Here is a 27,218-nt window from a genome sequence, read left to right on the forward strand (position 1 = left end):
CCGCCGAAGTGCTGGGAGCACTAACGCAATGCGACCGAAAGATCAATAGGACTTCTCTAAACACTCTATTGAAATCCTATCGGGATACGCTTTGGCTTTGTATCCTGTGATCTCTACTACTAGTACTCGGTTTACTGAGATGCCGCACGGATTTCGTAGAACTCGTAAGAGAGCTCCTGTGCGTCGCTGACCGTCTCAAGAAGCTCTGCGCCATCAGGCAGCTCACCCACAGGCGTGATGCTGTAGGAAAGATCAGTACTGGCGGCTAGAAGAGCGTGGAGGTGGATGACACCGAAGCGGCTGTGGCTGTTAGCGTTCATGAGGTAGGCAACGCCGTTGGGGTTACCAAGCACGTGGTGTCGAACCACACGCAAGAAACCTTCAGCCGTACTCGGCTCACAGATGATGTCGCTGGCGATCACGACTTCTGCCTTGGGAACCGCTTCGATGCTTTCAGAGGTGTCCCAATCCAAGAGGCTTACCTTCACTTCCGGCTTGGTCGGGTCAAATTCGTGCGTAAACGGTTTGTTCAGCTGGACATTGTACTCGAGAGCAGTACACGTATCGCTCTGGTAGTCCGTCAGCGTCGTCTGCCTTGCATAGCGGGCAGCAACAATACCTCCGAGTCCGAGACCGCTGCCGACCTCAATCACGCTCTTGTCTTCAAACAGCTCACGGTGCTTGTGAATCCAACGCGCGAGGACAAAAGCTGCTCCCCATAGGAGGTATCCAGTCTTCCTCTGTCCTGTCATACGCGTAGGCACCTGACGAATAAGCACCTCCAGTGTGCCTTGAGAGCCGTCTTCATTCTTCGGAGCGTTATCTCGGGGATCAAAAGGGAGCGGCACCGCACGCGGCCACAAGCGCTCCACTTCACCCACTTGTCGCACGCGGTGCGGGAATGTGATGGCCGACGGACTACTTGTGCAACTCGTGACAACCTCGGCAGCCGCCTGTTGCGTTTTTCATCCGCGCATCGACATTAGTGAGGTGTCTCGCAACTCCAAACATCGCAATCCAACGCAAGAAATGCTGACCTCTTGAATATCCTCGTTCTCGTTCTCCATAAGACGCATCAAGAGAGGGTGTGCTCCAATACGCGCTGTAAATTTACGGACAAATCAGTACCACGAACAGGGAACAAAGTAACTAGCATAGTGTCATTGCATCAGAGATCTTACCAATAAATGTAGCATTGTCCTCGTCAACCACCGTCTCAGCAAGTAGCAGAAGCATCTGCAAGCAACAGTATGGTATCAGCTTCGAGAGACCTGCTGAATAATGCAACAACCAGCTTCAGTCGTACCTCATGCGTGATTGCCAGATCTTCCGAGCTCACATCACCGTGCATGCGCTTGACAAATGCAGCCATGTGCTCGGTCGCGTACGTCAGGAAGCCCGCTGCCAGGAATTACAACACAGAAGCAGCGTCAAAACACAAGCACGCCCATAGTGCTTCAATAGCCGTGAATCTAATCCAGCCAGCCCTTCTTAGTCTTACCTAGTCCGAGCACGCAGCGACCGTACGTCGTGCCGGCCAACGCTCGGACATGCTCTCGCGCGGCGGCAGAGGTCGCCAGCTCCTGCACCAACGGGCGGGTCGCAGCCACGTCCACGGGCAGTGGGGCCGGCGGCGTCGAGCACAGCAGCACCATCTCTCACTTGCACTCTCCGGGAGAACTTGCCAGATGGATGGAGGTGACGGAGACGGCGCTCGCTTGGCCGAAGCCTCGGCAGCTGAGTGGCCGTTACGGGCTACGTCAGTGGCCGCACCCGATTGGTCCGCTCCGCATTACTCACACGTTAAACATGTCGCGCGTTGCGTAGAAACTGCAGGATGTGTGGCGTACACCAGTGAGACGGCTCACGTTGAAGTGGTCGACGGACGCTGCTCAGCTCTTTGCCACGTGCAGTGGGAGGCCATAGCACACGGCAGCGTGGCCGTTCAGATACTTGAGCTTGCACACGCTTCGCGAGTCCTGCAGCACTCGTGCGAGCGATGGGCTCGAGTCGCCGTCCTCGCTCAGAAGCCACTCCCGCAGAATCTTGACGCTCAGTTGGTCGATGTCCCGGTCCGTGACGTCCCAGAGCATCGCCAGCACCGCCGGGCTGCCAGCTCGCAAGTAAGCCAGCACAGCGCCACTCGGGCCGAAGATACCCTCTCGCTTGAGTCGCCCGCTGCTGCAGCCAAACAACAGGGCGGCGCTGCAACCGGACTTCAGACTGAGCACTTGGTCGCGATGCAAGTACGCCTCGCCCGAGCCGTGGCCACAATAAATATACAGATCGGCGGCCAATAAATAGTTTCTGCGGTTGGCAACATTGCATACGCAGCAACGTAAAAGAAGTTAGAAAAGTCATCTCCATGCGCACCGCCATTTTTGAGACGCTTACCTCAGTTTGTCAGGATCTGGAGCTTCCCCAACAATACCTTCCCATCCGTAGGTCGTCACTCCGCCTTCTAAAACAGGCCCCAGCTGATTTTGTGTCGCTTTGAGGTCTCCAGCAGGATTCAGAAGAAAGCGCACGCGATCCCGTCGAATCGAGGAGTAGCTAGACGTTCGTGACTGCATTACGTATCTTGCGTTCTGCATGGTCAGATCGAGAGAAGGCATTCGGGTTACGCCACTGCTCCTTCCCATGATGTCCATTCCTTCCCACGGAAATTGCTGCAGCTGGTGATTCAATATCAAGATAGTCGAAAAGCCTTGATCGCGCGCAGCTTGATCGGTCAAAGGCTCCAAAAGTGCTGCATCGCGCGCAGCTATGAGCCGCTCAACCAGCACCTTTTTCAGACCGTCAGTGCTAAGTCCTTCAGCAGCGAGAAGTTGTTTCAGCTCGCTCACTTTCATCTTCTGGATTTTATCCGTCCTTAGCTTTGGTAGGTAGCTTGAGTGAGTCGCTCGTGACGGGCTTAACCCAGATTGTTGCCCCAGCTTCCGCAATAACTGAAGGGCTTCCTGTAACCCAGAATCGGATAGGGGCACATCAATTTCTGCAGCAATGTGCTTTAATCCGTTCACCACTTCACCGTCCGACAACCATTGTTGCGCATCAGCGATTGCACATAGCAAGCTTTGATTCCTCTCAGCCAGCAGGACGGGGCATACTTTCCTCGAGGTAAGCAAACTCCAACACTGCTGAACGCACTGCGTTTCAAGTGTGCTTGTTCCTTTTACGAGCAAGCATCGCCAAAATCCAAGCGTCATCTACACAGCACAGCATGATTTTTGTAAGTACTTGCACTACTATCTTGTCAGCACACATTCGTTTTCTCCGCACCTCCATTGAACGGACTGATTTCTGAATGCGCTCGTCAAGTTGCTTACGGGTATCCCACCACTCCTTTTTTTGCTTTGTGCTCCAAGAGCCTGCCTCTTCGGCCGTGTGGCCCGACAGGATTTCCCTGTCCGCCATACACACAACGTCAGATCCTCGCGAGAGATCAGTCACACCAACAGTAGCGCACCTTGACTTCTCGACGATGGCATCCATCTTGTCTATACACGATTTCCAAGAAACGTTGGGCAGACAAAACGAGATCGGGGCAGTGCCATTTGTCTGCGCATATCACGATGTTAGCATACTGTCAATCTACCAATAGAACGAGGAATACGTACCGTAAAACGAGTAACCACAAGTTCAGACGACAGACCCATCATCAAGGACACGATGACCCAGGAGCTGGGTAGCTCGTGGACCTTCTCAGAAAGGCTCTGGGTCATGTCCTCAACCTGTTTGCGAATTGAATAAGTTTGATCTGCGCCTGGACGAGCTGACAATTGCTCAAGCTGATTCATCAGAGCCTCCTTCGATGATAATTCTGCATCCGAATCGGTAGGTTCTGCTGACACCATTTCGCATTCGGTACTGCTGCAACTATTCGCTAACAGTGCACTGCTAGACCATGAAAGAAACCGCGCTCTGTCACCGTCCATTCGATCTGCATCGCCGTGGGCACTTTCCTCGATTTCAGCAAAATACGCCATTCCCAAAGTTGCCCGCAGTTCTTGACTTAAGTGAGCAATGCCAAGACAGTCGCCAAGCGAGTAGGCTTCTTCTAGTAAAGAGATCGTCCGCTCCAGACTTGCAAACGCCCGACATGAGGACGAGCGTAGCAGCTTGATGTTTATGCGCCCTAATTCCAGCATGCACTTAACCCGTTCCAATCGTGCACCACAGCGCTTCAACGTTCGTTTAAGTGTTTTCATCGAGTTTAGCAGTGTTTCCACTGCACTTGTGTCAGATAAATCGATGATCTCGCTGTGATGGCGTGTATACTTCCGCCAACAACGAGCATTGACCATTGCCAACGCGCTGGACTCAGATACTTCTCCATTTTCAACCGCGGACAATGTCTCGATCGCTTCCAAGTAACAGCGCAGTGCTTTCTGTCTATCCCCTTCAATGACGTGCACGTCTCCTCGCTGTACCATTTCGTTGCACATTTGCTCTGTGAACGCCCAGTCGGTGTGAGCACAGGGATGATGCTTCGGTCTTAAACCACTGATATCAAGATCTTGAATTACCGGTTCCATCCTCGAATTCGACGACAACATCGATATTGCTGTTTTTGCCTTTTCCAAGTGACTCGCATTTAGCTCCAATTCTGCGAATTCGTAAAATGGGGTTCGACGAAACAAATGCAGATTCAATCCACCCACAAGCCGCATCGCCTCAGTCAAATACGATGCAGCTCTGTGAGGCTGGTCTGAATAGCAGTAGAGGGATGCTATTCGACACAACGACACCTTCGCAGCATACAACACATCCCATGACGAGCTTTCTAGGGCCATAAAATAAAGATGCGCCGATTTTCGGTGTTGCCAGTCGGTTGCTGATAACTCAGAAGGCAGGTCAAAGTACGCAGCTTCAACAGTCGACGATGCAGCAGTGAACCTTTTCGCCATTTTCCAGCAAATCCGGAGCGCTGACTTAGCTTCAATGATAGCGCCAGTACTTCGCCCCTCACGAAAATGGATATCCGATAGAATCGTGTGAACTAGCATCTCCCTCAGTCCAAGCGCCTTTACCACCGTCGCTGTCGAGCGTTGCTTTGTAGTTGCTTTTAGCGCACCCAGCATAGCAACTGCATCTCGCAACTGTCGGCAAGCTTGGACTGTGTTTTCATCACAGTGAGATCTCCTTGCAGCAGAGATCGCTAGGTCGACTTGCTCGAACCCCTGTACTTCTTCGTTGTTGTTAGCCCCTTGCATACCGATCACTTGCGGTTCTTCTACCAATGCGTTTTTGCTGGCTACAGTTCCAAACACACGTAACAAGGGGGACGGGATACATCCTAATGTAGTACCTTTCATCTCGGACACCTCAAACGTCTTCAGCAAGTGTCTAGCCGCATTCTCTGTTGCAGAGCACGACGCCAACGACAGCGTATTGCAGACGGATTCCAAGCAAGTAATCACGTGGGGTTCGTCAAACAGGCAACCGAATGCGTTTTCGCCAACCCGCCAGTAGTGCAGGCACTTCTCAATATCCATAATTGCACTCCTTTCGCTGATTTCAATATCCCCAACGGCGTCACAACAATGAGAAGTACCAGCGTAGCTATAAATGAGAGCCATCTCCAGGGTGATCACGCCACGCCATCCGTAAACACCTCCGATATCAAAGTCTGCTCTACTGGTAAAACCTTCGAGTTTTTCAGCAGCAGCACCCAAAGAACGATGCGTGTGTAGAAGCCCCTCGATTAAACTGTTGAAGTCGTGTTTCGTGTAGTAGGCACAGAAAAGCAGCTTGCGATTTGCCAAAGTATGTGCGATTTCAAGGAGAATATCACAGCACTCGTTGGAATTCTTCGCACGTCCCATCAAAACACCATCTAAATGGCTCTCAATCGTACAACATAATTCCACAGTATCGTAGGATGGAAGATCAGGTACATCGCTTGCACTTGCTCGCAAATTCATCACAATCTTGGCAGACATTCGCTCGAAGGCGGATCGAAATGAACGCCAAAGTCGTAAAATCTGGTCCTCCGGGATGTGGCGAGATTTATACACATGAGTTGCGTTATCGACAAACGCTTTGAACACATCAGCCATACAGAATTTCATATCAACGTCCGAAGATGTTGGTTCTTCTAGGATGCAGGACACGTACTTGTCAACACTTGCTTGCGGGATCTTCTCGGAAATATCTCCACAATACAATAGTGAGAACCCATTGAATTCCCGCGATTTCGTAACATCACCCACTTCGCGGAAGCAGTGGGCCAGCAAAGAGGCAATTGCATCAACTTTGAGATGCACGTGCGCCTTGTGGATGTCTTCAATGCTGAGCTTGCTGCACATAACGTACTCCAAGTAGCTTTCGGCGAGCTCGAATGCGCCGACCAGAGCTGAAATCGTATCGTGGTACATCCCTGCCTTATAGCAGCTTGAAGCACAGGCATAGCATTCTCGGGCAATTGAGTTCAGATCACCAAGGATTCCTTGGAGAATTGATTCGCTCGGCTTCCCATCCATCATTGTGTAATCCAGTAGTTCACGGACTAATTTCACATGCTGTGACATCGTGTGCAGTACGGGTTTGGCTGCGTCAAAGCTCATCGTCCTGCAACATCGCACCGAGAGCATCACAGCCATTCGGTGAAGCCTTGATTCATCTAGGATCAAAGTTTCAATGGTCTTGATATCTGTAAGGGTCGGAGAGGAGCGAAGCCCTGTCAACGCCTTGCACATGTTCCCAAAGCTGCAACATCAGGTTAGACCGACGATATGAATTACGCCGACGAAGAATGTGCAAGGCACTTACCACATGATGTCTTGTCTGTATAACTGGGTTTTCTGAGAATGTCGAACACTGATAGCATAGTTAAATACCTTAGTCGAGCTTCTTTTAATACAACGCGCCAGAAACAAGCCGTGATCTTGCGAGCCCAAGCCAACAAAACTGTAAGGCGCCAACGACTCGAGTTTTTTCAAATACACCCGCGCTGCCTTTTCACAATGATCAAGCCACTCGCTGGGCTTGGTGTTGTCGAAGAGATCCTGAAAACGTTTTCCGGTGCAAGACATTAACCTTTCATCAAAGGCAGCGCTAACACGCCCACTTTCTGATGAATGGCATACTCCTTCTTTTGAAGAATCGGCTGCACTAAAAAGCGCACCCGCAATCGAATAAAGGAGGCACGCTTGAATGGAGGCCCCCTTGCTTCCAAATTGCTTAACATAATGGACCACACTTTTCAGAATCATCGCGCTCTTCAAGTGCATTCCGGACAAGTCACAAACCGTAGCGAAGTGCTCGAACCAGTTCACGTACTCCCACTGGAGCGATTCTGACTGCCGCATCACAAAATCGTAGGGTTAAACGATAACACAATTAGTAAACCAGCGCATATATCCACATTAACAATCACTACACGCACAGTGTACATGTGTGGCGCATCAGGAACGGTTTGAAACAATGCGGTCGCTTCTCGAGCATAAAACGCGTACACTTCTTGAAGCCCCAGTTGAGATCTTTTGGTAGCGCGTTCGTGTTGAACCCCAACGCGATGTACCTAAGTATGGGATTCATCAAGAAGTAAGAAACTGGTCGCCTCGCTCACTATTGTCTTGCAAGCGTGCCACCTATTACCTGTTGGATGAAGTACGAAGCAGTGTAATTGGAGCATTTCAGCAGGAATAGCAATGCTGTTGAACGGAAGCGGAGGGCTGCACTGGCTGTTTCGGCCGACTTTTGTTTGACGCCGTCCGCGGCAGCTGCACATTTCCACAATATCCGAAACGTTCGGTCACTGAAAGACGACGCCAGCTTTGGGTTTTGGCCAGGTAGTCTTCGCAGATGATCGATCCAGCGAGATAAAGTGTTATCCGCAACTTGTAAGATGGCCTAAAAGGGTGGTAGCAATAACGACGTTAGACTCATATGTTACGCTGAAAGCATGAAACTCAGCATTCGCACCTCGGATTTTTTGTCGGCAAGTAGCAGCGTGACGGAGGTGTTTACATGGCCCAGCAGCAAGCGCGTGAATTGTTCTGAGTGGCAACTCCTTGGTTCTGGGAACTCCACCGCCAGCTCCAACTGCTGCGTCACTCTGCTCGAGCAATCATCTTCTTGCTCAAGCAACATGACCAACTGCGACGACTCCGCAATGTCGCCATCAGAGGCTTTACATACTTTAGCATGCACATTCCACAGGCGAACGTGGACACAAGCAGCCACACAACTCGCAGCTACGCGCATCTGTACATCCAAACACCCATTTAGAAATAAAGCCGCATTACACTATCAATGGCACTGCGCCGCAACGTACACTAGGAATCTCGGCGAGCTTCTTGGCTACTTGATACAGCAAATTGTCCACGACGAGGTCCCCGAGTCGAGCCGCATTCTCCAACGCACAAACCACGTAAAGCGCCACACACGCCAGATCCAGCGCTGCCACGAAATCCTCCAGCTCTGCAATACATAACACCAATGATCAGTACTTCAAAGGCACTCAAGAGAGGAGATGCTCAATTGTCGACCTGTTTCCTTTACGGCAGCAGCGCTAGTGGGCGCGTAGGTCTTCACAATACTCTGCGCCAGTTTGGCGGCGAACACGACGTCATTCTTGCCGCCATCGCTCAGTCGCTGGCGCTTGGGATCGCGTTCGACTGCCAGCGCCTGGGTCCACTCGGGGCGGCGACTCTCGACCGCGGCGCGCAGCAGCTTCAAGGCGAGCGACGACGCCGGTAATGCTCCAGCGTCGCGTGCAGCAGCTGATGCTTCAGGGATGAACAGCGCGATCGCCTTCTGCGCTTGCCTACGCCGCTGGAGCAGCGCCAGGAGCTGGGCGCGCCAGGCGTTGGCGCCATTTTCGCGCATATGCCCTCTCTGTTCGTGGCAGAATGTGGCAGAATGTGGGGGGTCTCCGCCACTATTTGTGGCGACAAAAGTTTCGCGGGTTCGGTCGAAACTTGACCCGTTTGGTGCCACAAACCCGCCATAAACAAGCGTTTTCCTGTTTAAATGGCTCGGGAAAAAGTTTGGGAGAAACTTGGCACTCCGACCCACTCCACCCGCTCCGCTGCCACATTTAGGTGCCTAAGTAAAGTGGCAGCGCCACTTCCCGCCAGCGAACTTATCAATCAAGCCTTCGGTAAGTTCGCACCCAACCCAAGCAGCATTGACACGAGCAGAGCAACATGAGCGTCCGCAGTGGGCGGCGCGGCGCCTTGGCAGCGGCCTCTTCCATGGCCTCTAGACACCAGCGTTGCCTTCAGATTGGAGCCATGTCGCCTCGATTCCTGTCCACGCAATCGGCCGCCGTGGAGACGCCGCAGACGCCGCGCAAGTGCGTCGCGTACCGCCTGGGCCGCGTCGAGTACGAGACCGCGTGGGACTGGCAGAAGCAGCTCATCCAGCAGCGCGTGGTGGCCATGCGTGCCGGCCAGTCGGTGGAGAAGGACGTGGTGCTTATCCTGGAGCACCCGAGCGTGTACACGCTCGGCAGAGGCGGCACCATGGAGAACGTCAAGTTCGACCCGGAGACGGAGCACGTCAAGCTGGTGCGCGTCGATCGCGGCGGCGAAGTCACGTACCACGGCCCCGGACAGGTCGTGGTGTACCCGATTCTGGACCTGACACAGCACAAGAAGGACCTACACTGGTACCTCCGGCAGGTGGAGGAGGTGGTGATCCGGACACTGGCCAAGTTCGGCATCCAGGGCGAGCGCGTGGACGGACTGACGGGCGTCTGGGTGGAGGAGCAGCCTATGTCGGAAGATGGAGAGCACCACAAGGGCAACTACGAGCGCGATATGCGCAAGATCTGCGCGGTCGGAACGCACGCGAGTCGCTGGGTCACCATGCACGGCTTCGCTCTCAACGTCAAGACGGACTTGCGCGGCTTTGATCGCATCATTCCGTGCGGAATCGACGATCGCGCGGTTACAAGTATCGAGCGCATTCGTCCGGATGCAACGGTCAAGGATGTGCAGGACGCTGCTATCGAAGCCATCAGCGAGGTCTTCCACCTCGACATGGAAGACGTCGAGGCCACGACGCCGCTGTAGAGCGCATTGTACCGCTGTATTTGATGATTCACTGCTGATTTGATCTAGTCGATGAGCGATCGATGACTCAACTCGTGAAGCGTGAAGGCGACGATGCTATCGACTGTTGCTAGACCTCCGTTGCCTGACACATTGATCAGCATAGATTAGATTTTCGGTAACTGTGAATAGAGCACGTGCACAGTATCCAAACAAACAGCAGCACTACTTACCGACCACTCCGCAAGCCAGCTTCTTTTCGACAGGGGGCACCATCTTGTAGCCGAACTCGTCCAGCACTCGAAGCTGCTTTGCAGTGATGGGGTGGTTCCACATGTCCGTGTTCATCGCCGGCGCGTAGATGAAAGGCTTGCTCATGATCCACGCTCGTGCAACGCAGGTCTGCTCAGCATCTCATCCAAAAACGTGAATAACCAATTTCTTTCACTTAAATGATGAGTACAAGCAGCAACGCACGAGGAGGTTGTCGGCCAATCCGTTTGCAAGTTTGCCCAGTGTGTTCGCAGACATGGGCGCCAGCAGCATCACATCCGCCCAGTCCTTCAACTGCAGCGATTCAAATCCGACACAAATATCAGCCCTGCGTCTCCCTCAGCGCTTCTTCGCCTGTATCACGACAAGTGCACACCTCGATGTGGCGCACGCTGTCCCCAACGGCGTTCCACGCCTCCCACTCGTCTTCGTCCCGCACAACTGCAATTCTGCCGCGCGCGCCATCCTCCAACTTAGTTGCGGCGTCGAAGTCCGCCCACGAACTTGCGTCGTAGTCCTTAGCGCGTTGCAGGAAGAAGTCCGCCGACTTGGTCAGCACCACGCACACCTGCCAAGGCAACGTGGCGCAATTAGTCCTGACGCATGCTGCCACTATACAGCAAACATACCTCTGCTGTCTGCGAGAGACGCACAGCGATCTCCGGCACCTTGACGGTCGCCACACTGCCGCTCGCGCACAGCAGCAGCCGCGACGTTGCTGGATCCATGTCAAAAATGTCACTAAAATGGGGATTTACACAGTGAGTGATGGTCATTGATACCCTTAGTGACGACTCTGCACCCACTTGCCAAAATGGACGAGGTGGTGCACAAGCTGGAGCTGCGCGGGCAGCAGCCGACGCCGCTGGCCGACCAGGTCAAGACGCAGCCGTCTTTACTGGAGAACGCGACGCTGCACGACTACCAGTTGGTAGGCCTCCGGTGGCTGCTGCGCAAGCATGAGCAGGGGCTGAACCCCATTCTGGGGGACGAAATGGGACTGGGCAAGACGCTGCAGGTTATTTCGTTCATCGCAGCGCTGGAAGCTGCTTATCGAGGCCAGAAGAAGCCTCGAGGAAGTCGGTACCTGGTTGTCGCACCGCTGAGTGTACTGCCCAACTGGATGGAGCAGTTCGAGCAGTTCGCGCCCAGCATCTCCACGGTCATGTACATCGGTCCGGCAAAGGACCGTGAGGCGACGCAGAAGGTCATCGCGGCCAGTCCACAGGACCAACCGCTGGTGGTTGTGACGTCGTACGAGATGTTGCTACATGACCATGAATTCTACAGCAAGACGGAGTGGGAGGTGATGATCATGGACGAGGGCCACAGACTCAAGAACCCGAAAGGCCAACTCCACGGGATCGTCTCGACTAGACTGCGGTCCAAGCACATGGTGATCTTGACGGGCACGCCGATCCAGAATGACCTGGAAGAGCTTTTCGCATTGCTGTCGATACTGAACCCGGGCGTGTTCAACGACCAAGCGCTGTTCGAGTCGACGTTCAGAAACTACTTTTCGGCGAAAGCGCAGCGTTTGGATGAGGGTCAGCGCGCGAAATCCAAGCGGCTGAGCAAAGCGGAGGAGCTGATGCGTAGACTATTAGCACCGCTGTTGCTGCTGCGGACGGTTCAAGACGTGCAGGGCGCATTTACATTGCCACCATTGTCCGAAATGGTGGTTCATACGCCGATGTCGTCAATGCAGCGAGCATACTACAAGGAGGTTATCGCCAAGAATGCATACGTCCTGAATGGTGCCGCGAAAGCTCATGGCAGCAGGTACACCGGCATTTATTTCGCGCGCTGTGATCTCTTTTATTCAATATGTGTAACAGTAGTTTGGTGCTTGTCTGGTAGGGTCCCGCTGCTGAACATTCTTCCCCAACTGCGGAAAGCGTGCAACCACCCGTACCTGTTTCCGGGCGCTGAACCTGAACCGTTTGAAGAAGGCAGTCACTTGTATGAAAACAGTGGCAAACTCTTTGTTCTGCATCAGATCCTGCCGCGTCTGAAAAAGGAAGGTCACCGGGTGCTGCTTTTCAGTCAGTCTCCACCCTTTCTGGACATCATTCAAGACTTTCTTACGCTCGAGAGTTTTGCGTACGAGCGCATCGATGGATCTGTGCGTGGGAAAGAGCGTTGGCAAAGCATTGAGCGCTTTCGCAAGGATCCTGAAACTTTCGTCTTCCTTATCTCGACAAGGGCTGGCGGTCTCGGATTGAATTTGCAAAGCGCAGATACGGTTATTTTCGCGGATTCGGATTACAACCCGCAGACCGATCTTCAGGCAGTAGCACGAGCTTATCGCCTGGGACAGACAAAGCCTATTCACGTGATCAAGTTCTTATGCGCGAATACGGTTGAAGAGAGCATTTACCGACGCTCTCTCAAGAAAATGCGCATGGCTGACCGCATCCGCAACCTTGCACGAAGAACTGATGGTGACGGCGATGAAAACGACGATGATAGTGGGAAGAGCTTGCTTGATATGATTCAGTTTGGTTTGCATCGCCTCATGGAAGAAGCTGCTGGTCAGGACGAAGATGCGCTGATGAAGCCTTTGGAGGAGGAATATATCCAACACATTTTGACTCGAAGAACCGATCACGTATCTGAGGCGGGCGCTGATTCCGATGACAAAATGGTGCCGACGCTAAAGAGTGACAAGCTGCTGGAGTCGGGTGGGGATTTTCGAGAGGAAAACATGTATTACTTCGAGGGAGAAGACTACACGAAAGTCATGAACACTAAGGCGAAAGATGCTGAGTTGCTCCAGAAGCTATGCGCCGAGGCAGCAAATACTACGAAGCGTAAAACATTAACGGCTCGTAAAAGATATGAACAAGATGATGATGAAGAAGAAGACGAAGTGGACGAAGAGCTAAGTGCTGCGGATGAAGCGGAGCAAGCTCGAAAGCGAGAGGAGCGGCGTCAAAAAGCGTTGGAACGAAAGCTTGCTCAATGGAAGGCCAACAAGTACACGTCAGTGGCCATTGACGTCAGTAACACTGGAGACAGCTCTGTGCAATCATCTCCGCGCAGCGCAAGCCCTCCGCGTAGTTCGGGTCGACTGCTGTACAAGTCTGGGGATGCCAGCCAACCGCCTATCAATTCTCTACGTTTGAGGCCGTACATCATTGTTCACTGCGTGGACAACAGTGGTGTGTGGTGCTCTCGTGGGTTCTTTCGCAGCCTGTCAACACTATCACCCTCGATACAAAACCAATATGAGGAGGCAGGACGCAACGGAGATCTCAAGCTTGGCAGTGCGCATTTGATTCGATTACCACCCCAAGCTACCAATCAGCTACCCATTGAGGGATATGTCTGCCTGCTGGTTGTACAGGGCTTCGTCGCGAAGAAGAAACAGCGCGTGGGAAATGGCCAGCTCGTTCGTCAGGGAAAGTCTTCGACGTTCCGCCTGAATGCGCTTGAGACTGCGCTGCAGGCGCTAGCGCATCGTGCATTGGAGCTAGACGCCACCGTTCATCTACCCCGAATCGGATATGGTACCCCAAACTTCAATTGGTATGCTGTTGAACGCTTGATAGCTCGCAATCTTCGGGATGTGGGAGTTAAGGCAACCATCTACTATTATTCTGGTAGGCAACGGACTTAGTTCAGGGGAAAAAATGACACGCTTGTGGGGTCCAACTACGAGTAGATACCCGACTCATTTTGCCGAGCTAAAGTGTCATCGTATGCAGAGTCAACACGAACAAGTTTTCGAGCCCCGACGCTTGCTCATATGTAGTGTGACTCAACGTCAGGGAAGCGGTCAGCTATGTCGTCTCCAGGCATGATCCCAATTGCGCTCAAGTTGGCCTGTAGTACTCTTTTGCTGTCCTTGAGGAACTCCATTTCCTCCTTCGCTTCGTCAATGCTTCGCAGAAGCAGTTTCATGTCCTCGTTCAGCTGTGTGGACTCGTCATCCGTTGCCATGATAAGCTCCAATGTTTTCTTCTGCCATTGCGCCTGCATCGCCTGAGAATATTCGTCCAGGTTTGCGATTTGGTGCATGATTTCGCGAAGCGAGATGCGATCCCGAAACTCACACAGCGGGTTCGTGCAGCGCGCCCTGTGCGCTTCTGCGCTGTGCCAATTACTGCAAAGATCGTCGTGACACGGTTCGCCCATTATGCACTGCCGCTCACGAATGTTCTTGCAACCTCTGACACACGATTTACCGCGCGGTGGCTTGCACAGAACTGCATCTATGAACTGGATCGCCTTTTGTAGGCAGTCTTGGAAATGACGGACTTCATTTTCTGGTCGCATTCCCGCATCGCAAAACCCAGGAACGGGGGGTTCGTCTGATGAATCCATGACATCAGCATAAACAACTTCTTGGTCTTCGGGGTTTGTTGGCTTGTCACGAGCATCAGTAGCTACTGTACTCCCTTCAACCGTAATGGTGTTACTTTCTCGGCCTTGATCCGTCTCTGGTTCATCTATCGGTTGCGTTTCGCCCGTCAGGTCGACAACACTCGCGTTCTCCATTTCCACGTCAATAATACCAAGACTCTCCGGTTCTTCAGCTTGCACCGTTTCAAAGTCGTCCATGATACTGAGTTTGTGAACGTTGTCAGAGTTGTCATGGTTTTGGATCACTTCAGTCTCACTCCCATTGCCAGTCGTGTCCTCTTCAGCTGGCACCCCTTCAAAGTCGCCCACGATATTGAGCTTGCCCTCCTTCCGAACGTTGTCAGTGTTGCCATGCTTTTGGGTCACTTCAGCCTCACTCCCATTGCTAGTCGTGTCCTCTTCGTCACCGTCGACGCCATCTAAGCAGCTCGGTTTGGTAGTCAAGTCGGTGTGAACTGACGAGTTCAATGCCTGGTGCTTATTATCAGCAGTGTCCTCTTGTTCCGACTCGGGTGTTGTACCAGATTCAGCCTCAAAAGAATGTTCGTCGCCAATATCGGCATCCTGTGTCGATTTGGGTGTAGCGCTCTTTTCTGAGACTTCTTTCGCGACGGGAGCTTGTGCATCCTTGCGAACTTGCGAGCATGCGTCCCCATCTTCGTCTTTCTGTTTAGAGCCACACGATTCGGTGGTAAGCATTGGCGCACTCCTCAGGTTCCACCGTTTCCTCGGCACCGACACAGTTCCACAAGCTTCTTCACGCCTGGTAGTCTCACCAACGTGCTTGTCCGGGCTGGCCATAGTTTCATTACCACCACCACCACCACCAGTAGTGCTCTGGTCATTTCCCGTTGCATCTCCAGCATCACTTCGATGAACCCGCTTCCCCCGCTTGGACGTGGCCTTTGCAGCTGTCCTTTGTCGCGATATAACGCGAGCAGTTCTTTTCCGCGCCGGAAATCTTCTTCGCCTCTGCCTTGATTGCGAGCTTGTTCGTCGCCAGCATCTTGCTCGCCAGCATCGGCTTGCTCCTTGCGTTCATCCAGCTCTTCTTGGTCTTGATTGCGAGCTGGTTCGTCGCCAGCATCTTGCATGACAGCATCTGCTTGCTTCTTATGCTCATCCTGCGCGCACCCCGAACTCTTGCCTTCACCTTCTCGCTTCTCCTTCTTCTTTTCTTCACGTTCATCCTCTCCACGCTCCACCCACCTCTTCAATCGCTTTGTTTTGCCTTGCTTCATCGACGATTGGCTTCTCGTCGACAGCCGCTTCCTTGTCCCCCACTCCCTTGACGTGTCGTCAACCGTTGCAGACTTATTCGAAGACGTATCGTCCTCATCGTCACCATCAGTTGCATCTCCAACGTTTTTCACTCCGTTCTCATCGCCACCGCCAGCAGCAACTTCCTCCGTTCTTTTCGCAGCTCCAATATCGCTCGGAGAAGCCGCCGGTTGGCCACTATCCCCCTCCACCATTGCCTCGTCAGCCTCACTCTCCTGTCCCCGTCGGATCTCCAAGTCCATCGTCGCCCGAGTCCCCGCTGTGGCACGCGAAGATGAGGCGGTCCATCTCCACCAGGAACCCGGGCGTCGTGCTCAAGTTGCTGTCGATGAAGCGCGCCAGGCGGCTGCAGCAGTCGTAGAACAGCTCGTAGCTGTAGTCCATCGGAAGCAATGGTTTCGTCAATTGCGTCAATTCGTCCTCGAAGGCGGCGCACACGGCGTCCACCGCCTCGGCCACGCGGTGCCGCGCCTTGAACTTGAGCTCCGAGCGCAGGCGCTCAAAGAAGGGCGAGGGCTCCTTGGGCTCCGGCACGTGGCGGTGCGGCATTGCGCGGCGTCTTGCAAGCTTCACCATTCTTGCACTTGTGTGTGCGATTCCGTTGTTTGGGGGTGTTGAAAGAGAAGGCGCGCCTACGTACTACTCGGATACCCCAAGATGGCGTTCTGATCGCTGATTGGCTGGCTGTGTTGGCAAGTTGAAGTAAATCAGGCGGATCCCTCCAGGAATGGCTACACTTCATGGCCCCTGGCGCCTCTTGTTGGCGAGGAGGCAATGCTCGCTGCAACCCGAATACAAACTACAACTGCACTACGCGGCTCACTGTAGACCGATAGTGAGCCCGCACAGATGAAGCGCGGAATGTTACAGGCCGCGTCGCCGCAGCGGGGGGAAGGAATACGTCTTCGCTGCGCAGTTTGAAATAGAGGCGGCAGCAGCGTCCAGGTGCGACTAGTGCTCCCTTAGACCTCAGAGCACACCACCATGGCCGTGCCCGCCACCTCACACTTCGCCTATGGTCTCTGTCGGAACTGGAAGTGGGCCAGCGTGTCGAGCGTGTCCAGCTGGTCGTTGAACACGACGCACATGCACGTGCCATGGACGCTGTTGAAAGTGCGGGCACCGGTATCTGTGTTGTGGCACAGTCTGTGCCACACAAATGAGAAGCTGCCTTGTAGTGAAGGTCCTTCATGTAGCTGCCTAGCTTGTCCGCCACATCCCTCCAGCACTTCGAGAAAATGGCTACATTTCCACACTGACTGATCGTCCCAACTTGCCAAACTTCGCTGTACGTCATCACCAGGGTTTGGTAGTAGTGAGAATTCTGGCTAGTAGTGATACTACTACTATTATTCGACTGTGAGTCACTATCACTACTACTACTACTAGTAGTGAAGAAACGAAATTAGTAGTTATCACTACTAATATCACTACTATAGCACTACTATCCAGACTGTCGGAGCTTACCAGATCTGCCGCTTACTTTCCTCCATGCGCGCGAGCTCGAGACGATTGTGGCGCAGTATCAGCTGCCTTTGTGCTCGCTCGTTGGCAGTCCGCGTTCTTGGTGGACTCATCACAAAGGAGCCTGTAGAGAACACGCGTTCTTGGAACGCAGTTGAGCAGCCCCGTCCCAGCCAGACGCGTGCCAGTTTTGCAACTGACGGGAACTCCTTCTGCCCAGCCTCGAGAAACCAGCTGCAGACGTCAATGTTGTTGCATACTTGCTCAACATTCCACACACGAACACCTCGTTTTTTGTCGCGCACGCTCAGCTTAGCCAGCACGGTATCGTACTCGTCTTCGGCGGGATACTGCCTTTTAGCCACCTCAGCCCAATCGACTCGAAGGTCAAACCACTGGTCTAGCAACGCATCCGCCTTGGAGTTGATCATGGCATCAGCACTGGCCTCCTCAGACGGCTGAGATACCTCTTCACCATACAGCAAGTCAGCCTCAGTGTCTGAACCACTGTTAGCCTCTCTTGGTGGGGAGTTTGATGCAGACGCTGCGTCGTGGACGTTTTCCTTGTCACGTGCATGCAGACCCTTGAAGAAAACCCGGTGCTCGACGCGCATTAGCTCCTTCGCATCCTCCAATATCTTGTCTGTGGCAGCCTCCGCTGTGTCAGGAATGCGAAGGAATTGTTTGGCAGATGACTTCGTGCGTGGATCGAGTAGCAAGGCCACACCCATAGGCACGGACGGCTGTGGGAGACGCTCAGCAATTTGGTGAAGCGTTCGCGTGATGCATCGCTGAGCGAGCTCCGATAAATCGGGCAACGTTAGCTGGACCCGCGGGAAGTTTTTCTCATTCGTCCCCGTGTCACGAGCACCATTTAGACAGTAGGCTGAGAACTTGTACGAGTTCATGCGAGCGGAAGCCACACGCAGCAGCACATACATAGTCGAAGAAAGCATGGACGCCGACTGAGCCTCCACGAGTGCTAACTCTGCCACGCGCTGCATGATCGCCTCCATTTGAATCACTAACGCCCATTCTGCGTCGGTGATTCGGTTGAAGACATGCTTCTCGTCCTTGGCCACGTTTGCGCTCAGGAAAAATGCCTGGAACGCAGAAAAGTTGATGATCAAACGCTGAAACAACTTAATCGTGGACGCCACGCGAACGTCGATGTCCACCAAAGCTGCTAGCTGGGGTAGCTTGTGAAATTTTTGGACGTCCTTGAGGCGGGCGACACGCTCCGGGGACTTGCTCGAAGCAAAGAAGTTGTTTAGAGCACGTAGTTTTCGAATCACCTTGCCACCTTCTGGGAATGCCCCACCTTTTGTCACAACAGTCCGCGTCTTGACGTACGCCTCCGACTTTGGGTCTTTCTTGTACTCGTTGCGCACATTCTCCTTCAACCCGATGCCATAGCCAATACAGAGATTGAGTGCGTGCATCGCACAGTCCGTCTGCAGGGTCGAGTCGAATTGCCTCGATATTTTTCGCGCGCCTGGAGCAGTGTCCGATATCGTGAAGCGAGCCATTTTGTTCACATCCAGACCGTAGCGTGTCTTCAGTTGATTATTCATCAGTTTGCCCACTTCTTTGGAATCATGTCCATCGTTCTTCACGTGAGCAAGGAGAGCAAGGCGTACAGGTCGCCACTGGTGGTTGATATAACTGCCTGAACTCCAACAATGTTATTCTTTGCGCTGTTTGTCCATAGGTCGTGCTCCACCGTCATGACGTTTCATCCAGCTCTTGAAACTCTTCGATGAACATCTCAGCTGCGTCCGCTGTAAACTTCTCGAAATGGTTGTCCAAAATGTCGTTATACATCTTGGTGGGGGGTACAGTGACATTCGGGTTGCCCGTAATGCCGACGAGCATTTCATGAAAAGCAGCAGTCGTCACCATGTTGTGCGCATGCCCTAGGCACAGATACACATAGCAATAATGAGATTTAGCAGCTTTCAAAGTCATAAAAGTTTTTAAAAACGCACCATCATGAATCAGCCACCGTGCTATATGGCCCGTTATCTGCTCCCCGAAGTTGACCACAACGTTTTCTGGCGCTTTAGGGGGTGATCTGCTTGTGATCTTGCTTTTGGAGAAACTTCCCGCTTGGTTTCATTTTTGGGCCCCACCTGCACCATGTAGCGGTCTGCACGGGTTAGCCGGCGCCGCTGCTCTTGGATAGCCAACTCATGGTCCTTATGAATGGACACTAGATGGGTCTTAGCGTTCGATGCGTTGCCAGCGCGGCAGAGTGAGTCCTGCCACGTCTTCGTCTGCACGCAAAGCAGACAAATATGCGTGTACGTCTTGGCCTCGTAGATGGAAGGTGTATCCAAGCGGTGGATCAGCTCCCACACCGGGTCGGTCGAGTTTGCTGGCGGCTTGTAGACGACATGATCGGGGATACTGTTAACGGGCTCTTCTTTTTCTTCGGCGTCATGTTGGGCGAGGTCGATCACAGTGGCGTTGCTGGAACACGATATGCCGGATTGGCTGCTTGGCGTGAACTCCTGGGAGTCGCTGTCCGTATTGAAGAACCTGCTCACGCAAGCGTGGCTGCAGAACCTGCATGTAGAGCATCAGTAAGCAAAAGTTATGTGCAAAGACCACTAATGGTAGCGCTACCTTTTCGCGAGGTCGACGTCGGGCTTGGTGCAGAGTTCATTGCTGCACAAGTGATGCACGGGCCGACCACACACACTGCACGGCGAAGTCTCCTCTAGATTCCCCCAATGTCAGTCTATATTAGCACACTTCATCAGTCTGGCTTTACCTGAGAATCGAGAAATGAGCGAAAGAGCTCGAAGCGCGGGGGGGGGGGGGGTCGGAGAACCACCAATTTGCGCGCCTTTTGAAGATCTTACGTGGGTTGAAGTTCGGGGAATTAGTAGTGATATTAGCACAATTATTATCATTACTAGTGACCTCTTTTCTCGCTACTATAGTTTTATCACTACTATGAGGCCCAGACCCCACTGCTATAGCACTACTATAGTAATAGTAGTGATATTAGTACTACTATCGCTACTATTCTGGAGACTACTACCGAACCCTGGTCATCACGTCTAGCTAATCGGATTGGGCCCGAGCACCTTGTCTTGCTGCTTTCAGGAGTTCGGAGACTCGTCTTCTCACTTTGCAATTCGCCTTCAAGCCGACAAGCACTTCAGTACAAACTCCACTCCTCCCCATGGTTTTCCCGCAGACCTACCGCGCGTACCAGTACGACCACTACGGCCCGATCGAGGACGAGCTCAAGCTCCGCTCCGACCTGCCGCAGAAGGCCCTCGCTTCGAACCAAGTCCGCGTCAAGGTGCACAGCGCTTCGGTGAACCCTCTGGACTACAAGCTGGTGGAAGTCATGGGCCAAATGATGCTGGGCCGAGCTCCGTCCCCTGAGCAGCCCTTCGCCATCGGCCATGACGCCGCCGGTGAAGTGGTCGAGGTCGGCAGCGACGTCAAGCGGTTCAAGGTGGGCGACGCAGTCTATGCGTCCGCGACGGGTGCCACCATCGGTAGCCTGTCGGAATACTGGGTCTTGGACGAGGACGTCGCAGCGGCGAAGCCCAAGAATCTGAACTTCAACGAGGCCGCTGCGGTGCCCTCGGTGGCGATTACAGCGTATGCCGGGGTGACGGAGCACGCTAAGCTTCAACGAGGAGACACTATCCTCGTATTGGGCGGCAGCAGCTCAGTCGGGATGTTTGTCATTCAGCACGACATCGGGGCTCGGGTCATCGCGACGACGAGTTCACGTAACGTTGAGCTCATCAAGTCTCTCGGCGCTGATCAAGTCGTCGACTACACCGAGGAGAAGTGGGTGGACGTGTTGCCGCCGCACTCTGTTGATGCGGTTTTCGATTGCTGGGTGGAGCCCTCGGCTTGGAACGACGGGGCATAGGTGGTGCTCAAGAAGAACACGGGCCGTTTCATCACGATCCTGCCAATGGCACAGCCTGTTAAGGACTCGGAGTTCGGGGCGCAGCACGTTGGCTTCATTAGCCCCAACAACAAGGCTTCTCTGAATGCGATCACGGAGCGCATCGAGGATGGGAAGGTCAAGCCCGTGATGAAAAAACTTTTTTTTCTTTCTCTCACCGGCTACTTTCCATTTAGTGGGGATAAATTGCATTCTCGACAGCTACATTGCATTTCTGATGGATTTATTTCATTCTGTACATTCGAAATGGCTGTTACATGCATTGCATAAATTTTTCGGTTCAGGGCTTGTAGGGTTACTGTTCGGTGCCGTACCGAAACAATTAGAAGGGCAGGATCGAAGCAAGTTTCTGGAACTTTAACATAGCGTCATTTACAGCATTTCTGGCCTTTTTTTTAAAGGTTCGGACAAGGTTCGTGGCAGGTTTAAGTATAGAAGTCGCTATCATATCTATTTTATCTAGGTGATTTAAGTACAGAAGCCGCTATCACATATTTTGCACCTAGGTGTGAAGCATCACTCTGGATCCCGGCGGCAAGTTTCCGTTGTCGCGTAGTGGTATACATACGGCAGTTGTGGCACCGATTGAGACGCAGCGGACGGGGATTTACAAGCCATTACTTCCGGAGATCGACGGTTTGCTGCTGGGAGGCCAAGGTCCCAAAAAGTGTTTGAACACCCTACGCATGAAGTACGATCACTCCGAAGAAGTTCTCGCCTTGCTGCCATCAGCTTCCCAAGTCAAAAACAGAGCACAACTACTGCGAAGACGGGGGGATTTGGACATTACCACCTACGCTGATGTCATGGTTTGGGCGACGCCAAGACTCTGCACAACCCCAGCAGCATTTTTCGGTCATATGCGCTACAATCGCGAGCGGGACGCTCGGCGCATCGCTCGCCAACCCTTTGAGTTTCAAAATGAGCTCATAGTGCTGGACTGCTTCACCGACACAATCGACAGTGGTGACACCTCGGTCGGAATCATCTTCACTTCGCGAAGGCTTTTTCGAACAGCTCCCAGAACAGTGGCAAGTCAAAATGGCGAGATGTTCGGGGTCACAGATGGAACATACAAGCTTCACTTCGGTGGTTGGCCGCTTGTGTCTTTTGGCACATTCGGACTTCGTTACACCGCTTCGCATGCGTATCAACAGAAGATTTACCCGATGGCATTTATGTTCGTCAGGACGGAGACCGCCTTTGCGTATACGAAGCTGTTTTCCGTATGGAAGCAACGGTGCCAAGAATTTTTCGGCGTGGCACTGGATCTACGGTTTGGCTCATTGGACCGCTCCACTTCAATTGCGAACGCTTTCCAGACAGTCTGGTCAGAGATCAAGCTTCTCGACTGCTGGCCCCATCTCGACCGGAATGCTCGGAAGAAGAAAGGGTTGCTTGCAGAGCGCGACCGCTACAACGACATCAACAAGACCCAGCACGATTATTTGAGTCAATCGCGCTCGAAGCAGCAATTCGAGGCGATTTCCGCACCCCTTACTTAGAATTTGGACGACCTTGGTGAAGGCGCGTATGCGGCGTGGCTGGACACGGAATAGCTTACAGAGCCGTGGGACCTGTGGTTCTATACGGCCAGCGACGTTCCAGGTATTGTTCCGAACCAGAATCCGATTGAATCGCACCACCACAGCATCAAGACTACTGCAGTGAATCAGCTGCGGGCTTCAACAGGGCATGTGCTTGCGTTGACTCTAACGACAATCCTGGTCGAGTGCGCGATGGAAATTGGGTCGGAGCCTATCCAGCACTTTGCCGCTGGGCCAGTTTCCGCAGAGGTTCTAGAAGCTGGTGTACTCCTCTGCAACGACGACAACCACTTCCCGTGTAATGGGCCTACTTTGGCTCACTACTTTAGCTTACACGTGTGCGCACGTGTACGAGGAAGCGTAGCTTAGTTTAGACTAGAGTTAATCTATACTCGGACCTCCGAGTATAGATTAATCTAAATAAATGATCCAAATAATGTTTTTGGGTCAAAATGAGAACTGCTATTTTTGTTTTATGTTTCTGACTTCCTCTAAATGTAATATTCTAAACTAGGAACCTGCCAACGGCTGGTTGGCAGGATTCTGCTAACATGCAAGTCACTCATTGGCTAAAAGATACTGCTTTCAGCCAATAGGAATCCTAACTGTGTATAGACCACCCGTCGTGGTGGTCTTAAATGTATGTAGACATTGGTGTACCTTACACCAAGGTCGAGGAAGTGTTCAAACCTCTAACAGACATCGCATCTGTTAGAGTAACAAGTGACTGTAGCCACTTTTGCGTGTAACCCCGTTACATCCCGACTCACAAACGCAAGTCGCGCAGAGCAATCCGCAACATCCAGGCGTATTACTTCAACCAGAGATACTACATCGTCCGGGACGACAATGTGCATGGATTGAAGGTGAACGCGAGCCGAACAAAGACCTATGAGAGATCGGTCAGCGGATCCCTCAAGGATGATGAAATTGTGGAGAATGTCCAGTTTCGATACCTCTCACTGCACAAGGTGGCGGTGTTGGATCGACTTCCGTATGAGCACGACTGGAACTCTCCGTTGTGGTCCCTGGAGGAGATCAACACCATCAGAAAAAAATTCAAGTGTGACTGCAAAGATTTCTACCAGACGAGGTGGCTGTGTGCTCATGTACTAGCATGCCTTCACCTCGTTGACAATCTTGATTTGACGGTGATGCTTCGTGGGCTCCCAACTCGCAGGCCTCCCGGTAGACCGCGCAAGAAAAGCAAATGCCTCCAGTGAGATGGTGTGAGAACATCCCAATACTCCGTCGATGCCCTGATGAAACGACTTGTGGACAAGCCAGCAAGTGTTATCAACTGGAGCGTGCTAAGCGAAAAGACAGTGACCGAGGCGGATGGCGAGGAGTCCCAGCGGACCTATATTGGCAAAATTAACCCCCCCTTCAGTCGTGGTGGAAAGCGGTTCTGGGAGATCGCGTACGAGGATCAAGATGAGGTGACTGTCCTGGAAGTTGAAGCTCTTGCCAGGACGATCAATTTCTCTTTCCAAATGGGGCACAACATTGTTCCCAACTAATGCATATCTTCGACACAACAGCGGTAGCGTGAAGCTTCAGCAGAATAGCAAGTGGACGACATAAGGCTAGACGTAGTGAGCACTTCGGGTGCTACGAACTAGGGACCGAGTAACCCGGACATTTCATTTTTCAATAAATGCAATATAACCCTTGTGAATGCAATAAGAGCCTGGTCGGGGAATGATCGTCTCAGTCTCGCTCGTCTCCGGTAAGCCTACCCCTAAGGTGAACTGAGCCGATGTGGTCGGTTGGCTGGAGACCGTCTTAGTTTTGGTGTGTCAAGCTGCTCGACTCAGCACCATCACACTCGAGAACTCGCAGCCATGGAAGGCACCCTTACTGCTCCACCTGTGGGCGGCGCTGAAGCTGAAGACGCTGCTGGGAGAAGCGTAAGCGGCACGGACACCAACGGGAGCGGCGTCGAGAGGGCACCCCCGCATGGTGGAGGCCGTGGTGGTCGCGGGGCAGGTCGCGGTGGTCGTGGAGGACGAGGAGCTTCGACCAGGCCAGCTGCATCATGGAGCGATGATGATGTGAGCGAGGTCTTTCGCCTCCGTTACGCAGAGTTAGCTGACAACTTCAAGAACACGAAGGACACCAAGCGCATCAAATATGCGTGGGCCGTCTTATCATCAACACTCTCTGTTAACCAGAGCAAAGTGTTCACTGACCAGCAGTGTCAATCTAAGGTAAATATCTACAATGTGAAAATATCTATCGGAATGAGCCACTACTAAGTTATTAATCATGATGTGCGGTGAATAGTTTTTAAAGATGAAGAAGATGAAGCAAAAGTGGGCGTCTGTGCGGGAAGCAGAAGGTCGAACTGGCAACGACGGACCCGTGTGGCGCCCAAATCACTACTCCATCATGAAAGACTACTGGGGTGATGCGACGGGGATGAACAACCGACCGCATCTTAGCACGGAGGACCCGGACACAATTGCTGCTGCTGGTGACGCTGCGAGCGCCGACGTCGCTGCCTTCGCCACGCCTGCCTCGCCTCCCCCTCCTCAATCTCCAACGCCCCGCACCATGTCTGGCTCCACGGGGTCGTCTAATAAGCGACAGAAGCGCACCCAGGGGGAGTGTGTGGAGGCGGGTTTGAGTGCGGTTGCTAAAGGGTTTAGCGAAGGGCTAGAAGCTTTGGGCCAAGGACTTGCTACAGTCCGAAATGGGAGTGCCGAAGACATTGCAGCTGCTGTGCAGCAACAGACCGAGCTGTTCCGCGAGCAAAGTGAGCGGGCTCATGCCCAAACCGAGCAACTCTTGTCGGAAATGCAAGCTCAGAGCGAGCGACTTCGAGTGCAGAATGAAACGATTCGAGAGCTACTGGATTTGATTCGCCGCGACCATTAAAATCTAGCTACACACGTTTTCTAGACTAGCTCAAAAGCTTCGGTAAAGGCCAAAATGGACTCACGTTTCTCGAACCAACATCTCTTAGAAAGCTTGCAGTCATCTCAGAGTTGTTTCCAGTTAGAACAAAATCTTCCTCTTCATCGAAGTTCACCCGCGCGTCATCTTCATCTTCGAAAGAAGTGTCATCCTTCAAACCCAACAAAATATTGTGGAGAACCATCGTTGCAGCCACAATATCCACAGCCTTCTCGACGCATTTGGTGTTAATGCAGCAGTTAACAATTCTGAAGCGACCTTTCCAGAGTCCAAAAGCACACTCGACTGTCATCCTAGTTCGGGAATGCAGATAATTGTAACGTAGCTGCTTGCGTGTCAAACCGGCTCCATCGTTTTCCATGAACGGCGCCATGATAGCCGGACTAATAGCATATCCTGCATCTCCTAAAAGTGGGTCCCCGCTAGCAAAACGTCTTTGAAGTTGGAGCCTAAAGTAGACGCACGCCATGTTTTTTGGTCAGACCACGAGCCCGGCCGAATCTCCACGCTAGTAAAGCGCATTTTGTCGTCAACAACAGCCTGCACATTTAGCGCTGGGAACATCTTTCGACAATAGTATCCCTCAAAGTCCTCGGGCCTGTTAATCTCCACTAGAGAGCCGTCTATCGCGCCCACCACTCCTGGAATTCCACCTTTCGCTTGGAATTTACCTTGATGTAACGGGGTTACACGCACAAGTGACTACAATCACTTGTTACTCTAACAGATGCGATGTCTGTTAGAGGTTTGAACACTTCCTCGACCTTGGTGTAAGGTACACCAATGTCTACATACATTTACGACCACCACGACGGGTGGTCTATACACAGTTAGGATTCCTCTGGCTGAAAGCAGCATCTTTTAGCCAATGAGTGATTTGCATGTTAGCAGAATCCTGCCAACCAGCCGTTGGCAGATTCCTATCTTAGAATATTACATTTAGAGGAAGTCAGAAACATAAAACAAAAATAGCAGTTCTCATCTTTTCCCAAAACCCGCTACTTGGAGTCTTTATCTTGTTTAAAGTATACTCGTGGATCTCGAGTATACTTAACTCAAGTAAAAGAAACCTACGCTTCCTCATACACGTGCGCATACGTGTAAGCCGTAGTAGTGAGCCAAGGTAGGCCCACTACACCTGGTAGCACTTTGTAGTCCGTCCAACGACCGACTACCTGAACGTTCGTACGGAGCTGTACGAACGATGAGCCGAGAACCTTTTCATGAGCGCGGAGGTGCCCATGGAAAGCTCCACTTCGCCTGCAATACATGTTGCACGCGCTGACTGCCTCCACCTGTCGGATCCAGAGTGGGAGGCACTCCAACGACTGTCAACAGTCATTGGAGAAGCGGCTGTAGCTGCAATGCTGCGCACACTATCGCCGACGGAGCAACACGGTGTTGCTCTGGGATTCATCA

At 52.6% G+C, this 27,218-nt stretch overlaps 11 protein-coding genes across 11 annotated transcripts; 6 read left to right on the forward strand and 5 right to left on the reverse strand.

The window, feature by feature from the left end:
- Window positions 1–40: 40 nt before the first annotated feature.
- On the reverse strand, window positions 41–1,655 carry PHYSODRAFT_537041 (hypothetical protein; the record flags this gene model as incomplete). The annotated part of the gene is made up of 5 exons (XM_009517314.1): window positions 41–953; window positions 1,038–1,102; window positions 1,182–1,236; window positions 1,307–1,401; window positions 1,502–1,655. The coding sequence occupies 5 exons, from the start codon at window positions 1,653–1,655 to the stop codon at window positions 132–134; spliced, it is 1,191 nt and encodes a 396-aa protein (XP_009515609.1). The 3' UTR covers window positions 41–131.
- Window positions 1,656–1,892: 237 nt separating this feature from the next.
- PHYSODRAFT_471658 (hypothetical protein) lies at window positions 1,893–5,084 on the reverse strand (the record flags this gene model as incomplete). The annotated part of the gene is made up of 8 exons (XM_009517315.1): window positions 1,893–2,307; window positions 2,395–2,871; window positions 2,950–3,209; window positions 3,283–3,406; window positions 3,470–3,561; window positions 3,639–3,701; window positions 3,855–4,322; window positions 4,530–5,084. 8 exons carry the CDS (start codon window positions 5,082–5,084, stop codon window positions 1,893–1,895), a joined length of 2,454 nt encoding a protein of 817 aa, XP_009515610.1.
- A 3,164-nt stretch (window positions 5,085–8,248) lies between these two features.
- Window positions 8,249–8,835, reverse strand: PHYSODRAFT_468299 (hypothetical protein; the record flags this gene model as incomplete). Its single annotated transcript, XM_009517316.1, has 2 exons — window positions 8,249–8,427; window positions 8,496–8,835. The coding sequence occupies 2 exons, from the start codon at window positions 8,833–8,835 to the stop codon at window positions 8,249–8,251; spliced, it is 519 nt and encodes a 172-aa protein (XP_009515611.1).
- A 373-nt stretch (window positions 8,836–9,208) lies between these two features.
- Window positions 9,209–10,662, forward strand: PHYSODRAFT_284246 (hypothetical protein). The gene has a single exon (XM_009517317.1). The coding sequence runs from the start codon at window positions 9,243–9,245 to the stop codon at window positions 10,023–10,025; it is 783 nt and encodes a 260-aa protein (XP_009515612.1). The 5' UTR covers window positions 9,209–9,242; the 3' UTR covers window positions 10,026–10,662.
- A 429-nt stretch (window positions 10,663–11,091) lies between these two features.
- On the forward strand, window positions 11,092–13,899 carry PHYSODRAFT_466564 (hypothetical protein; the record flags this gene model as incomplete). Its single annotated transcript, XM_009517318.1, has 3 exons — window positions 11,092–12,059; window positions 12,138–13,256; window positions 13,341–13,899. 3 exons carry the CDS (start codon window positions 11,092–11,094, stop codon window positions 13,897–13,899), a joined length of 2,646 nt encoding a protein of 881 aa, XP_009515613.1.
- A 125-nt stretch (window positions 13,900–14,024) lies between these two features.
- On the reverse strand, window positions 14,025–16,475 carry PHYSODRAFT_322010 (hypothetical protein; the record flags this gene model as incomplete). The annotated part of the gene is made up of 3 exons (XM_009517319.1): window positions 14,025–15,311; window positions 15,458–16,058; window positions 16,138–16,475. The coding sequence occupies 3 exons, from the start codon at window positions 16,473–16,475 to the stop codon at window positions 14,025–14,027; spliced, it is 2,226 nt and encodes a 741-aa protein (XP_009515614.1).
- A 464-nt stretch (window positions 16,476–16,939) lies between these two features.
- Window positions 16,940–20,058, reverse strand: PHYSODRAFT_322011 (hypothetical protein; the record flags this gene model as incomplete). The annotated part of the gene is made up of 6 exons (XM_009517320.1): window positions 16,940–17,030; window positions 17,394–19,055; window positions 19,123–19,306; window positions 19,379–19,418; window positions 19,523–19,931; window positions 20,036–20,058. 6 exons carry the CDS (start codon window positions 20,056–20,058, stop codon window positions 16,940–16,942), a joined length of 2,409 nt encoding a protein of 802 aa, XP_009515615.1.
- A 525-nt stretch (window positions 20,059–20,583) lies between these two features.
- PHYSODRAFT_248535 (hypothetical protein) lies at window positions 20,584–21,294 on the forward strand (the record flags this gene model as incomplete). Its single annotated transcript, XM_009517321.1, has 1 exon — window positions 20,584–21,294. The coding sequence occupies one exon, from the start codon at window positions 20,584–20,586 to the stop codon at window positions 21,292–21,294; it is 711 nt and encodes a 236-aa protein (XP_009515616.1).
- A 719-nt stretch (window positions 21,295–22,013) lies between these two features.
- On the forward strand, window positions 22,014–22,529 carry PHYSODRAFT_413313 (hypothetical protein; the record flags this gene model as incomplete). Its single annotated transcript, XM_009517322.1, has 2 exons — window positions 22,014–22,265; window positions 22,383–22,529. Coding segments are annotated over 2 exons (399 nt in total), but the record flags the coding sequence as incomplete, so codon positions are not given.
- A 543-nt stretch (window positions 22,530–23,072) lies between these two features.
- On the forward strand, window positions 23,073–24,103 carry PHYSODRAFT_475914 (hypothetical protein; the record flags this gene model as incomplete). Its single annotated transcript, XM_009517323.1, has 2 exons — window positions 23,073–23,216; window positions 23,687–24,103. 2 exons carry the CDS (start codon window positions 23,073–23,075, stop codon window positions 24,101–24,103), a joined length of 561 nt encoding a protein of 186 aa, XP_009515618.1.
- Window positions 24,104–25,184: 1,081 nt separating this feature from the next.
- Window positions 25,185–25,760, forward strand: PHYSODRAFT_467650 (hypothetical protein; the record flags this gene model as incomplete). Its single annotated transcript, XM_009517324.1, has 3 exons — window positions 25,185–25,376; window positions 25,476–25,568; window positions 25,611–25,760. The coding sequence occupies 3 exons, from the start codon at window positions 25,185–25,187 to the stop codon at window positions 25,758–25,760; spliced, it is 435 nt and encodes a 144-aa protein (XP_009515619.1).
- Window positions 25,761–27,218: the final 1,458 nt, after the last annotated feature.

Source organism: Phytophthora sojae (assembly GCF_000149755.1).
Source record: "Phytophthora sojae unplaced genomic scaffold PHYSOscaffold_1, whole genome shotgun sequence".
Lineage (NCBI taxonomy): Eukaryota > Oomycota > Peronosporomycetes > Peronosporales > Peronosporaceae > Phytophthora > Phytophthora sojae.